This window comes from Carassius auratus, chromosome 15, assembly GCF_003368295.1.
Source record: "Carassius auratus strain Wakin chromosome 15, ASM336829v1, whole genome shotgun sequence".
NCBI lineage: Eukaryota > Metazoa > Chordata > Actinopteri > Cypriniformes > Cyprinidae > Carassius > Carassius auratus.
In genome coordinates, this window is record NC_039257.1 from 13,881,176 (window position 1) to 13,897,396 (window position 16,221).

At 37.3% G+C, this 16,221-nt stretch overlaps 1 protein-coding gene across 1 annotated transcript; it reads left to right on the top strand.

Annotated features, from left to right (window-relative positions):
- Window positions 1–1,062: 1,062 nt before the first annotated feature.
- Window positions 1,063–13,549, top strand: LOC113115180 (A disintegrin and metalloproteinase with thrombospondin motifs 15-like). Its single transcript, XM_026282574.1, has 8 exons — window positions 1,063–2,421; window positions 3,849–3,981; window positions 4,707–4,874; window positions 4,998–5,281; window positions 8,222–8,399; window positions 8,485–8,660; window positions 10,375–10,550; window positions 12,009–13,549. The coding sequence occupies exons 1-8, from the start codon at window positions 1,477–1,479 to the stop codon at window positions 12,778–12,780; spliced, it is 2,832 nt and encodes a 943-aa protein (XP_026138359.1). The 5' UTR covers window positions 1,063–1,476; the 3' UTR covers window positions 12,781–13,549.
- The last annotated feature ends 2,672 nt before the right edge of the window (window positions 13,550–16,221 follow it).

Consider the following 16,221-nt stretch of genomic DNA (forward strand, 5'->3'; position numbering starts at 1 on the left):
CTGCAGTGTTCCCAGATGTGAATCATCTGGCAGTTCATGCAATAATTCACAGTAGGTGTCATCATGGTCAGTCATCTACTGTTTGTGTTGCTTCCAGAGTTGTCAAGGCCCTGTCATGACCACATGTTTGGAGCTCAGCTGATAAGAGGGGGTTGGGGTAGGAAGGACTTGCTAGGCTATAGGCTAGGCATCCATCAGTACACAAACTTGCAGAGCCTAGTTTGCAAATAATGAAATCAATCAATTGTCGACCAGATATATATGGATTTTAGTAACATAGCATCACTGAGGGAAAACATGATGGTTAAAAAAGGTAAAGACTGTAAATGCTCAGGTACATATTTTCATTTATAGTGAGATATTTATTACATATCTCACTATTCAATAGGTTGCATTTATTTGGAGGTGTATTGATGACAAAAATTTAGATTTTTCTTACTGTCAAATGGTAATAAAAATAGATGCTACTATTTATAAAAATAAAATTAAGCTAATTCATTCAAACATTAGTTACCAATGCAATATTATATCTGTTAAGATGTACATGTATGTAAAGTATTTCGTTCATAGTTTTAAATGTTTAGTGCAATTACTGACAATGTATTTTTAGATAATTTCTGTATGATGTTTGAGAATATGTTTAAGTGGTGACTCTTAAAGGAATTGTTCACCTTAGTGTTTTGTTGTTGTTGTTGTTGTTTTGTTTTTCTCAATGGGATCAATGGGGACCAGCAAAAACACTATGCAAGTCAATGGGGACTAACTGAAGGTGAACTATCTATGTATGGCTTTAGGGATGAATACTTTTGAAAGTTTTTTTATCTTAATTATGTGAATGTAAAAGACGATCTTAAAGGGAACTTTCCATTTTATCATTTTGCAAACATTATGGAAATGTTTGAAATATTCTCTTAATAATCTTAGGCAAACATCCAACTAAAATGTTGCAGAAAAAAAAACATTCCATAAATGATTAAACATTTTTTTTTTTTAAGTTTTGTAAGCTTAATAACATTTTGAGGTTATAAAAGATCAGATAACTTTGAATGAAACTTCTCTCATGAACTACAACCAAAATTATTAGGATTATGCTTTCACCTTCTCATATATAGCCTATATATAAGTATTATTATTAAGACCGTTTACAAATGACCGGGCTTATGGAGTGGGAGGTAACCTCTGAAGCGCGCCTGGCTTGATGCTCATATTTAGAGAGCCAGAAGTGTCTGCAAGTGTTCAACATGAACCATGAGCTCTCATCTGAACTTCCCAAAAACTCTTATTACAATCTGCAATGTTTACTTATGACGCAAAAGAATAAAAAACAGACAGCTGGTTTGAAAGAGAGAAACACCAGGGCGATGGATGGGGACTGTAGCAAAGCTTAATTCTCATGACGGATGTACAGAACCGTGACCGACAGCATCACGGTGTGAGTTAAACACTCTGAAGGATATCTAATCACCGCCAGCAACGATGTCGGTTTTTCCCGTAGTTTTGTTTTGTCTCGTGCACATGCTGTTTTTAACGAAAATATACCTCTGTATGGAAACTGATTTTTGTGAACCTGTTCGACTTGACCGTGAAAAGTTCCCAAGGCATGACAAACTGAACAAAGAACTTGTTGTTTACAGAATAAACGCTTTTAATCAGGAATTGAATCTTAATCTTCTGCCTGACTCCAGTTTTCTGGCTCCTGATGGCACATTTCAGTATGACACAACATCTGCAAGTGATTTTTTAGAAGGTGATTTTAGAAGATGCTTTTACTCCGGTGATATTAATGCAGACAGGAATTCATATGCAGCTCTCAGTCTCTGCGGAGGTGTCCGAGGAGCGTTTTCTTACAACGGGATGGAGTACCTCATAGAGCGCAGGTCGACCAGCACAGCACCCGGGATGATCTCAGATGATGCTGACAAAACGCACATCATCCGCAGGAGAAGACATCTTCACGCACCGAACTCAACGTCTAAGTGCGGAGTTACATCTGGTTTAAACCAGGGCGTTGTAGAGTCGTTGGAAAAGTATAAACATCTTAAGGGACACACGAGGAACTTAACAGAAACTTTGTTGAAAAGCATGAGCAGATCGAAAAGATTCGCCTCTATACCGAGGTACGTAGAGGTCCTGGTTGCTGCTGATGAGTCCATGGCAAAATTCCACGGCGACGACCTGAAGCATTACCTTTTGACTCTCATGTCTGTCACTGCAAAGCTGTACAAACACCCCAGTATCTTGAACGCCATCAGTATAGTGGTTGTAAAGCTTATGGTGATTAATGAGGCAGAAAAAGGACCCAAAGTATCCAGTAACGCGGCTCTAACGCTGCGCAATTTCTGCACCTGGCAGAAGAAGCTGAACAAGATCAACGACAAACACCCAGAGTACTGGGATACTGCTATTTTGTTTACAAAGCAGGTAAGAAATTATGTTCTCACATGGGCCAATGACTGTTCTTCAATTCAGTATATATAATCAACTTTTTTTTCTGTATTAATATTTTAGTTTTGTGGGGCTTAATTAAGGTACAAATGTCTGGTGGTGTGGTTGTAGATCTGTAGATTTCAATAAAATAAGTGAATAAAACAAGAGATGAAGCAATTTTCAAAGTATAATATTATTGAATTATTATTTGTTTTAAATAGCCTGGTAAATTAAAGTATGTGTGGTGTAACCAGGAAGCAATTTTTTATTGTCATTTGCCAAAAAGTCATAAAACAACAGACACCAGACCCTCATGACTGTGGCCAAACAGTTTTTTTTTTTTTTTAGAAAAATATAAAATCAAAACCTAAATACAGAATTTACATACCAGCTTTGAAAAATGTTTGAGAATTTCACTCGCATTCAATGAAAGTATTTCTTTGTTTGCACTACTTGACATTTGTCATTTAGGTAATTCAATCTAAATAGTTACACGAAGATTTCTCCTCTCGATCATCTCTGACATCACATCTTTCAGCGGTTTTGCCACAATTGAACATCAACACTGTCTTATACTAACATAACATGCCATCTGGATAGAACGTAGTAAAACATTTCAGGAAATAAGTCAAGACAAGGGAGTGCCCCTAAAAGAAAATGTAATTGTCTACCATTTGATTCCAATATAAACTTAAAAGCACCATTACATCACCAGAAAGCTGAAAGCACACGTCATGTGTGTTATACTGACTCAAGCAGAGAAGTGATTCAAGACAGCTGTCATTACACTGTTGACTATTATGCCAAGGTACCTGCATGGCACCTGTTATTTCAGCCAAATTAACTCATGCCTTTCTATTACAGCAATCCACTCTTCTATTTTACTGCTTGGTATGTTAAAAATTTAACTGATAACTTCTGTAACTTCTCATAGCCATCAGCTGCCCCACTCTTCATATCTGACAGCATGAGAAAGTTGGAACATTCATGTCATGATTATATTGGAAGGAATTCAGCCTTCCCAAATGTTCTCCCTGAAGTCTCCAGGTGGCTGCACTATGATGTTCTCACGAGGTTCCATCTGTCCTCTTGACAATGCTGTAACCACAGCTGTTTACAGGCATTCTTGGCCACCTTCGCTGCTCCACACAGCCCCGTGCTTCCCATTATTTCAGTACACAATAATAATAAATAATAATAAAAATATTTTGATCTGACAAATCGGTTCACAAACATACACACTGGATCAGGCCTGATCACTGGGGAAAGCTCCATGAGGAAGCATGGATTATGGAGATGAATTAAACGATTACTACTGTAACCCTGGCTATCGTCTTCATACTGCTCCTGAAACACTTGCTGCTTGTTATGTCACATTGTGTCTCATCACTGATTTCACACTATAATCATTCTCTTCACAGGACCTGTGTGGGGCCACCACGTGTGACACGCTGGGTATGGCAGATGTAGGCACCATGTGTGATCCTAAGAGGAGCTGCTCTGTGATTGAAGATGATGGTCTCCCCTCAGCCTTCACCACCGCACATGAACTAGGTAAGAGCTTTATTCGGCTTCAAAGGCAGTGTTTTGTGAGCAAAACAGGTGAACTGAAAGTCTGCGTTCTTGACTGGGTTCTCTTCCCAGCATTAACTCTGAGACTCTGTCTGTGGTGTAATTAAGTCGAATCCTTTAGGGTGATGGGATTTTAATGAGGCTTCTCAATTCTGAAATTCTATCTTGGATCCCTTGATCTTTGAACATGAATATTGTGCCAGCTGTTTCAAGAAAAAGTTCTGTCACGCTGTATTATGAAATTAGAAGAACAATGACAACTGCGTTCAAGAGTTTTCCACATCTCTTGATCCCTGTGAAAAGAAAGGTTTAATAAAAGACAGATGGGAAAACATTATCAGATGCTAAAAGAACCACATTCACTGGTGCATCAGTGCCATCCTTTTATGGTGTGTACAGATAAAAGGAACAACTATGAAACTCTTTGTACATGTTTGAATCTGTTAGCCATCGTACACCTTGCAAACAGATAGACAGACAGACAGACAGACAGACAGGCAGGCAGGCAGGCAGGCAGACAGACAGACAGACAGACAGACAGACAGACAGACAGACAGACAGATAGATAGATAGATAGATAGACTACATTTAAAAGATACTCATACCAATCAACTTGAACTCTTAACTATAACAATACATTTTCATTTTCTCCTATGAATATAAAAACAGACTGACATGGCTTGATTATTTCTTTGGCTCTTGTCCAGGGCATGTGTTCAGTATGCCACATGACAATGTGAAGGCTTGTGAGGAGGTATTTGGAAAGCTCAAGGACAACCATATGATGTCTCCCACTCTGATCCAGATTGACCACAACATGCCCTGGTCTGTCTGCAGTGCTGCCATCATCACAGACTTCCTGGACTCTGGCCACGGTTGGTTCGACTGCTCTGCTGCAATCAACTCTGGCTTGCTTGGCTTAACAAATACATTGCTCAGCTACAAAAATCATCAATACTAAATGTATAATTTTGCATTAAGTACCTTTTGTTCTCCAGGTGACTGTCTGCTGGATCAGCCCCAAAAGCTACTGGCTCTTCCAGGTGACCCCCCAGGTGTCAGCTACTCGCTCAGCCGTCAGTGTGAACTGGCCTTCGGCTCAGGATCTAAGCCCTGTCCGTACATGCAGGCCTGCTCCAAACTGTGGTGCACTGGGAAAGCAAAAGGACAGCTGGTGTGTCAGACTCGCCACTTTCCCTGGGCTGATGGTACGGCCTGTGGCAGCAACAAGCTGTGCTATCGGGGGATCTGTACTGATAAGCAAAATACCACCAAAAACAAGGTGAGTGATGTGCTAACTACAGTATATCTGACTATAGACAATTGCGCCTGTATCGTTTTACATCACACACATCAATCATTTCTGGATTTTAAAATGTAAACTACTGTACTGTTTTTTTTTGTTTTTTTTTTGGTCACCAAGACTGCATTTATTTAATCAAAAATACATATAATATATATATACACTCAGTGGCCACTTCATTAGGTACACCAAGCTAGTACCAGGTTGGATAAAAACTGCCTCAAATCTTCATGCCATAGATTCAACCAGGTGTTGAAAACATTCCTCAGAGATTTTGGTCTATATTGACATGATAGCATCACACCGTTGCTGCAGATTTGTCGGCTGCACATCCATGATGTGAATCTCCCGTCTCACCAGATCCCAAAACTGCTCTACTGAGATCTGGTGACTGTGGAGGCCATTTAAGTAAAGTGAACTCATTGTCATGTTCAAGAAACCAGTCTGAGATTATTTGAGCTTTGTGACATGGTGCGTTATCCTGCTGGAAGTAGCCATTAGAAAATGGGTACACTGTAGTCATAAAGGGATGGACATGGTAAGCAACAGTACTCAGGTAGGCTGTGGCATTTAAACGATGCTCAATTGGTACTAAGAGGCCCAAAGTGTGGCAAGAAAATATCCCCCACACCATTAAACCACCACCACCAGCCTGAACCATTGAGACAAGGCAGGATGGATCCATGCTTTTATGGTTTTACATCTACCATCTGATTGTCACAGCAGAAATCGAGACTCATCAGACCAGGCAACATTTTTCCAATCTTCTATTGTCCAATTTTGGTGAGCCTGTGCAAATTGTAGCCTCCGTTTCCTGTTCTTAGCTGACAGGAGCAGCACCCGGTGGTGTCTTCTGCTGCTGTAGCCAATCTGCTTCAGGGTTTGACGTGTTGTTGAACCACGTGTACTCGTGGTTCATGCTATTGTAAATGAACGCTGTCAATAAATGCTTATTAATTCATAGCCTTATGCAACAATTACATATATAAATTGCCAAAACTATTATGACATTACATATTAAAATTTTAATGTAACAGCCAGTATTTGTATTTGTGTCTTTAACAATCACAAATTTTTTGTATCTGCATTCGGATACAACGTTGTACAGTTACTTGATAAGATGTTATTTTTTTTCATAATTATCACTGAACAAGTATGCCGCGTTAAACTATATTTATCATACAATCAGAGAGATGTCATGACAAATGTTTAGTGATCATTTGAACACGAGTGAATCAATTCAGTGCGCAAATTTTCATTACATTAACTCTTTAAGCAAGTCTTAATGTTTAGTGAACTTCACTAAACAAATGTGCTTTTATATATATATAAAAAATTACTGACCATACATTTTGAACACTAATATTGAAATTTTTAACCATGAACACTGAAATTATTATATAACATAACATAAGTGCCTATTCCGCCATGATTCCAATTCGAAGCGAACGTATATGTTCCATTCAAAGTGCATTGAAGTGTACATGAAATGAATTTAAATTGTATTGATTTACAGAGGTATATGATGTCACACTTGTCCATGTGTGCAGACGGACGTTGTGCAATGCATATCCGTGAACAAATGTTCCGAAGTGAAGTAAACTTCAACATATTCCCCTGCTCAGGGAGTAGGGAGTAGTAAACACTGTGTAGAGACCATGTCAATCGGAACACAGTTCATGCACTGAGCTCACTTCTAACGAGCTGATTATCTGAATCAGGTGTGTTAACAAAGAGAGACATACAATATGTGCAGAGCAGTGGGGCGCGAGGACTGGAATTAAGAACCGCTACTTTAGAGTCTTAATGAAAACTCAACGGTAGTGTAAAACACAACCTTTTTACCCGGTCAAAAACAACTCCATTTACAGCAAGTATTTTCAGTGCAGTTCCCTTTAAATGCTAATTAGCTCTGCTATCCCCGCCCTTCTCCCTCCATGCAGTGATGCGCAGTTCTCTAAGAGACTGTAAACTTCTGCGACTATAAGCCGCTTTTATCATGAAGCGTGCTAACAAGCACATTATTAGGTAAGGCGATTTGCAAAATTCATAAAAAAAAAAAAGTACACTGTTGTGTACGGCCTCCTGTTGCAAATCCATGCGTTTTCACTTCCGGTATCTGTCAAATGCGGAAGCCGTTCCAGCTGATGACATATGATGTCGGCGTTGCATTATTAGTGACGAATGCAGAGAGAGAATTAAACAAAATGCCGGTCATGAATTAGAAGTGCAAACCATGGATTTGTACAGAAAACTTACGGAGGATTACAATATAAGCCAAGAGGAAACTGATTTTCCTGTGCTAAAGTAAGGAAACTCTGCATCCTTTGCTCATTTAAACAAACTCACAAGACTAGTAATGCATACGTGCTACATCATCTGCTGGAACGCCTTCAGCGTATGACAGATACCGAAAGTGAGAGAAAAGTGTTTATTACGTTTGAAACATGGATATTTTTCTTATGAAAAAGCATGGATTCGCTACAGGAGGCCTTTATTCACCCCTGAGCCATGTGAAGCATGTTTTATTATGGATGTGCACACATTCATGATTATTTGACATCTTGTGGACAGTTGAACAGAAGCACTTGCTGACTGCAATGATAGAGTTTGGAGTAGCCAGGACAATGTTTAATATAACTCTTATAGGATTTGTTTGAAAGAAGAAAGTCATATACACCTATGAAGCCTTGAGAGTGAGTAAAACACAGGCTAATTTTGTTTTTTTCTGTGAACTAACCCTTTAAGAGTGTAAAAAATAAGTAAAAATAAAATAATTTATTTTATTGCATTTATTTATTTTTGTGGCATATAAAGCTCATGACACATGATACAATGAACATTTAAAGGCTAGTTATTTTGAGAATGTTAGCCAGACTTCTCAGCACTTCTAATTGTTTCTGTTGACTCTTTCTACAGGTAGATGGCCATTGGGGTCGGTGGGGTCCATACGGTCCATGTTCCCGTACTTGTGGGGGAGGGGTGCAGCTTGCCAAAAGGGACTGTAACAACCCCGTCCCTGAAAACGGGGGCAAGTACTGCCAGGGACTGAGAGTGAAGTATCGATCCTGCAACATAGAGCCCTGTAAAGACTCAGGTAAAGGAAATATCTTTCAGGCCAATGTTCAACAACATGCATTAGTCAATATTCATATCTGACAATGACCTTTCGTTTGTGACAGGAAAGAGCTTTCGAGAAGAACAGTGTGAGGCGTTCAATGGCATCAGTCTGAACACTAACAGACTGAGCCTGTCTGTAGTCTGGGTCCCGAAATACTCTGGAGTCTCTGTTAAGGACAGATGCAAGCTCATCTGCCGAGCCAACGGCACTGGATACTTTTATGTCCTTGCACAGAAGGTAAATAAATTTAAATATATGCTTAAAGAGCCAGTAAGATGAAAATTCTAAGCTTCCTATCACTGTTTATAAGTCCTGTACATTAGGTTTAAATCCATCCAAGGTTAAAAAACATTGTCTTTTTGTCAAAATATTATTTAAAAATTACCTCAATTCTCAGAGATCCCCAAAAGGTTTGCGCGAAGCTGTTCAAAAGATTCAGTTTCCTTAAACCCCACCTTTCGGTTGCATACTGTGTTCTGATTGGTCAACTAACATAAGCAATTTGGATTGGTTGTTCCGCACACACCTCCACGGTTAATTCATTAAATATAACGCAGGGGAGACATGAAAAACAGACATCGCGTTGTTTTCATATGGATTACTTTATCACAGAATATCTGTTTTCGGCAGCACTTGTTTAGTTTTAAAGTAGAGATGTCAAGCTTTCTATAGATATTTCTATCATGTCTCTTCGTTGAGTATTCACGGAGTTACACTTCATTTTAATGACGTGTTTGTACATGATGATCAGCGCAGACAGGCTGAACAGCAAACATACTGATAAGACGCACGGGAGAAAACAGACACATAACTTCATAATCATACTTCGCGTTGTGATTCGGAGATGCTCGTTGTTCTAAATAAAGTTGGTAATGAACCCTCTTTTATGGCCAAACGCTTTGAAAATCCCGCTGTACTCACCGAGATTAGAAAAGCAGTCATCAGTGAAATATGTGAACACAACAAAAGGGATTTGTTGTACTGCTCTGGTATTGTGGTGAAAATGAATTTTAGCCATTTGTTCTTCAGATTTTCATTCTTTGGCAGTGAAAATAAAACAAACTTGCCTTTACAATTAAAAACACACTGTCTCCTCGACATGATGCTCTCACACCAACCAGAGCGTCTGTGTGTGGGGGTGGGGCAGGTCATAGTTTTGTTTCTCCCAAGACGGTAGGCGGAGATTATTATGTAAAGTGTTCCTAGTGTTGTACATAGAGATGGGCAAAAGATTTGAAATCTATAACGACTCGTTTCAGCGATTCAGACTTGACTCCTTACTTTAGAAGCCAATAACTTTATAAATCGTGTACTTTTTGGTTTAATTATTTGCACATTGTTTACATAGATGGACAGCTACATCATACACTGTAATACAGGTAATTTTTGATTTCCCATCTGTGTGGCTCTTTAAATACTGCAAAGTTGTTTGACATTGATGGTTCATGTTCAGAAGTGCAATTCTGAGCCAGTGTGCAGTTCTTATCTCATGGAAAGAATAACATCCACTTTTCAAAGTGAACAAGATACTTTTAAAAAGTAATGGTGAGAGCTTATCCTTCAGCAATGGCAGTATGGAAAAACACAGAGGGGAAAACTCAATTTCTACCGAGGGGAAAGCAATCATGATTACTACCGAGGAAGACCCCACGGAATGCGATTTAACGAGAGGAATGAGGAACATGATCTGTACATAAGGATACAGGGGGAACACCCCCCAGGAAAAAAGTAATTTTGTTGTTGTATAATAAATATAAAGAGTTTGATGAAACTTGGACAAGGGAAGCTATGATCTGATGTTTCTGCAGATCAGTTGGTAGGGAAAGGCACTAGCATAACCAAGGTCATTGGTTTTACTGGATTTTACTATTGTTCAACTTAACATCTTTAAATTATCCTAATTAAAAAGAGGCTGATTGTGTGGTGAATGTGAATGTTATCTGTGTGACAGGTGGTGGACGGGACCCCTTGTTCTCCTGATACCTCAGCTGTCTGTGTTCAGGGGAAATGCATTAAGGCTGGCTGTGATGGCAAACTGAGCTCCAACATGAAGTTTGATAAATGTGGTGTGTGTGGTGGAGACAGCCAAAACTGCAAGAAAGTCTCTGGAATGTTCACAAAACCCATGTAAGTGCTTTATCTCTGAGTCTGCGGTTTTACAAGATCTGAAGGAATTGCGTCAGCTGCAGCAATGTCTACAGGCTTGTTTGCCATTCAGAAGGGAAATGAAAACTATTTTAAATTTCACTTCTGTTCCTGATTTTTATATGAATTTGAATTGAATTTGAGTTGGTGTTAATGTGATTTAAAGGTGTGTTCACACTTGTCATGTTTGGTTCGATTAAAACGAACTCTTGTGCGATTTCTCTGTTAGTGCGGTTCATTTGAGTAAGTGTAGACGCTGCCATCTGATCTCTGGTGCACACCAAACAAGTGGACTGAGACCGCTTAAAAGATGGATCTCGGTCCGCTTCCAAACAAACTCTGGTGCAGTTCGAATGAAATATGGATGCAACACGGAACAAATACTTCTATATGAAAAAAAAAAGATGACAAGATGACAGGATGCGATGTAATGCAAGTTGATTTGATGGCCTAAAACAAGTGGTGTATCCAAAACAAAATGAGCAGAGGGCTACATGGAGCAACAAGGAGGTAAAGTGCCTTTGTGAGTTCGCAGTTGGTAAAAATGAAATCATATGTGCACGCAATGAGTTCACTTAGTTCAGCAGACAGCATTAGATGTGTTTGACTTAAAGCGGTGCTGAGCAGACCGATCGTGAATGGGTACAAACTCTGTGAATTGGTATGAAATGGGTATGAACTTGGATGTCATACACAATCGCAGTGACACTTTAAATCAAAAACACATATTTTTTGGGGTGTTTGGTATGTTCCGTCACAAAATATACGTCATTCAACACGACCAATCAAGTTGTGACTATGTCTTTAGGTATGGTATATTTAAGTTTGCTGTCAAAAATGCCAATGTGACTAGGACCAAATAAACCAAGAGAACCAAACTACAAGTGTGAACGCACTCTTAAATTGTGATTCAGACTTAAGGAAGCAAAATTAAAATAAGTAAGAGTTTTAATTTTTAAATGACATAGTTGCATGTCACATGTACTTACAGTACTATAGTGATTACAGTAATTTATGCATAATTACAAGTAACTAACACTAAACCAAACCCTAACTCTAAAGTATATGTAGTTAATGAATATTACTCAGTACTTATTTGTGTAATTACACTGTAATAACATCAGCTTAAACTAATATAAAATAACCTTAACATGAACTGAAATTCAAAGCAGCTCATTCAATTGCTACAAGTATAATTAACTAAAGCTAAAGATGTACTTTAACTTTAATAATTTATTTTATTTTAATGTTTTAATTAAAAAATACAATCATTTTTGGAACAGAACTTCATTTGCCATCATGCTAATATCTGTAAATTCCACTTTAACTTCATTCCAGTTCAACTTCTAACAGAAATTCCTAAATGGTGTCCTTAATTCAATTCAAGTTCCAAATTATGGAATTCTGAATATTGTCTAACTCTGTGATCAAATTTTTCAGGAATGGATATAACTTTGTGGTGACCCTACCAGTTGGAGCTGCAAATGTGGACGTAAGGCAGCGTGGCTACCGCGGTTTGATAAACGATGACAACTATTTAGCAGTAAAGAACATCCACGGCAAATATCTCCTGAATGGAAACTTTGTGGTTTCAGCGGTAGAAAAAGACATTATTGTAAAGGGAAGTCTGCTGCGCTACAGCGGAACGGGCACATCGGTGGAGATGCTGCAGGCCTCCAGACCTCTCAAAGAGTCTCTCACGGTGGAACTGTTGTCGGTGGGTAAAATGACACCTCCTCGAGTGCGCTACTCCTACTACATGAATGTGGGAAATAAAGAGGGCAAGGTCCTAAAGAAGGAGGAGAGGAACCCTACGCAGAACAGTGTGCTGGAGGACAGCAATAAAGTGGAGCTGAAGAAGCCGGCCTATCAGATGCCATCTTATAAGTGGGTGGCGGCGGATTGGAATAAGTGCTCGGTTACCTGTGGGAACGGGGTTCAAAGTAGACTGATACAGTGTTTGGATTCAAATGGGGAAACAGCTATACATTGTGACAGCACACAAAAGCCCAATGCCATAAGGGTTTGCGGTGACGCTTGCCCAACTTGGAGCACTGGCGAATGGTCCTCATGCTCTAAAACCTGTGGAAAAGGCTATAAGAGACGCTCACTGCGATGCATCTCTCAAACTGGGCTGCTTTTACCAAGAGACCACTGCTCAAGCAAAAGAAAGCCACAGGAACTGGACTTTTGCATTGTTCGGCACTGCTAGTGAATGATTCTGTGTGTTATGGGACCATTTTAATGGAGCCAAATTGATCATTTTATGTGTGCATCCTGTGTTGCCTCATTTGTAATGAGAATATTCTCACAAAGGATGTCTTTTACCATTGCAATGTTACATGTTAAGGTACAGCTATCGCCTACCTCGAAAAGGACAGGGTGTTTTAAAGCAACCAAATAACACAGACCACATAAAGCTGTAAAATGTTATGCTTTGGCATTAAAACTTTTACAGTATCTGCTCTAGGTATGGTTGTAGATAAGTGACAACATCAGACAGTGTTTGGATTTGTATTCAGACTTTAAATACATGTGAATACTTTGATCTAAATGTGAAGCATATTGTATGCAAAAATAGGGTGACTTGGTCCATGCACTATTGATAATTTGTATTCGTACAGTATATTAGGCAGAAATAGTTGGTCGATTAAAGCATTCCTACTCATTGAAGGTTCAACGAGCAGAATTTAGGGGTTACATATAAGTTTAGGGAAGAAAAAAAATGATGCCAAAAGTAGGCTTTTAGTTTGGGTTTAGAGAAAGTAATCAGTAATTTACCCTCTCATTTTAGGCAGATTGTAAACACATATTTACATTTATAAAATAATGTTAATGTTTAATATAATGGTACTGTATGCAAAGGGATAAAATGGTAAAATATTATAAATGAATCATTTAATATACTTTATGGCACAGAACTTCATCAATTCAGCTATCTATATAAGTGTACCAGTTAGAAGTCATTGGGTATCTTGTATTTTTTTTTTTTTTTTTTTTTTTTTTTTTTGTACAACTAATCTCTGCTTAAAAAAAAAAAAAAAAAACAGAGAAAAAGAAAATAAAAGAAAAGGAACAAACACTTATTTTAATATAGCCTCCATGCTACAACTTATCAAATATGATTTCAATATCAAAAATCTTCACAGTATGCAGAGAGAAGAAAAAAATTATTAAACTCATGCACATTCTACAGCCATTATAATTTTAGCTTTAAAGTCACCATGTTTCTTAGATGAAAATTAACAGTATGTTTAATTGTACGTGTATTAGATGTACTCTCTGCTGGATCTATGAAGACACATTGTAACTTGTGTAAACCAAACGTTGTTGTTGAGAGCATCTCATTCATCCCAAAGGTGCTTCCTTGTATCATTATGTTTTCTCATCTTTTGATGGTCATACAGAAAAAGGCACTTATGTTTTTCTATTAAAATCCATTGTATACTATGTATACATTCATCAACTGTGCAGAAATAAATAAAGAAATGACATGAACTGCTCTGAGGGGTCTCCTCACAATGCGTATGAATTAGGTATATGTTAATGATAAGCTTTAAACTTTGCTGGAAAGTCATTTGGTCACAGCAGCTAATCTCCTCACTAAAGGCCGGATGAAGTGTCAAGGACAATCTCATCGCGTTCAGTGACACTGGAATTCTGCTGAGGCAACTGTTCAGTCTTTCCCGGGAAAATCTCAGGCCTGATAATCCTCTCCAATTGTGTGACGGAGCTCAACCATCTCCAATGTTTCACATGTCCAGCCGAGCCACAGGCTATAGCCTATACTATAAACTTTGGTATAATGCTTTTTTTAAGCAAGAATAAAGACAAAAAGGGTTCATATATATATATATATATATATATAGAGAGAGAGAGAGAGAGAGAGAGAGGGAGATGAGGATTTGTAATCCAAAGGTTGCGAGTTCGAGTCTCGGACCGGCTATATGTGTGTGTGTGTGTTCACTGTTGTGTGTGTGTTCACTGCTGTGAGTGTTCACTTTGGATGGGTCAAATGCAGAGCACGACTTCCGAGTATGGGTCACCATACTTGGCTGTGTTACATCACTTTCACTCACTTTATATATAAATTAATATATTTTTTTAAATGCAGTGCAATTTTTGGGCAGTTTTTCAGGTGTAACCTAAATGTGTAAACCATATCTGCATTCGAAAGCAGTCACATTAAATGGGACTATTTCTCTTTGCCAGCCCTGCACATACCCTGTCAATTAAAACCAGTGGTGGTCAGCTGTTTCCAACTCAAATATTTCCAACTCAGTGATTTTCATAACAAATGAAATTCCCCCCGCTAGGATTATAACGTTAGACGCAGCAAGCACTAACTTCACATAGAAATCACAGTATTGAAAATGCAAAAGCACTACTTTACCAACCAAGGTTAAATGAAATCATATACTTCTAGATATATTTAATAACAAAATAATATACTACCTAATATAATTTAAATACTGTAAATATCAATGTTGCTTTAGTATCACTGAGATATTTGTTTTATTTGATATAATTTTACATTATTTTAATTACCAAAATGTTTTTATGGTTTTAGTTTTATTAATTATATATATATATATATATATATATATATATATATATTTAGTGCCCTTTTATTCCAAATCATATAAACGGTTGCTTTTCTGTGTGTTCAAACACCCATTTTTCCATGAGGACTTTTTACGTTTTGTTTTTAACTGTAAAAATTATTTGTATACATTATACAAAAGTTTACATTTATATTTCTTACTTAATTTTACATTATTTTAATTACCAAAATGTTTTTATGGTTTTAGTTTTATTAATTATATATATATATATATATATATATATATATATATATATATATATATATATATATATATATATATTCTAATTTATATTATTTTAAAAAGTTCATGCACATACAATTACACACACATACAATTAAATTATTCACACTGTGTTTTTCATACATGGGTCAATGACAAAAAAGATTTTCAAGAAGAAAAAAAATTTTTAAATCCATTTTTATGCCCCCAAAAATGTATTGTGTTGATTTATATTGATTTTATGCCATTTTAGGCAGCATTAATTCATTATTCATCAATATTACTGATTTTACCACCCAGAAAATGTCAGGTGGGGCGACCATATAAATATATATAAATATGAATCATTGTAGTGTCTAACATGCATATCACATGGTAATTTCCCTTTCTATTTCTTTATTTAGTGCCCTTTTATTCCAAATCATATAAATGGTTGCTTTTCTGTGTGTTCAAACACCCATTTTTCCATGAGGACTTTTTACGTTTTGTTTTTAACTGTAAAAATTATTTGTATACATTATACAAAAGTTTACATTTATATTTCTTACTTAATTTTGCAATTGCAGTGGGAATTGATACATTTAAATGTAAATTTGCTGGTTGCACCACCTGACCATGACTGGTTACACCACCTGATGTTGTGATCAATAATGCTTTGTATTCACAAAATAAAAAGAAAGATATGTCATTTAATTTTATTCAGGTTTAAATTGGCTTTTTTATTTTAATCCTCTGACCAATTTATACTCTATCTCAATCATATAATTAAATTTCATTAACAAGAAAGTGCAAAACAATACTGCATGTTATGATAAAATTTGATCATC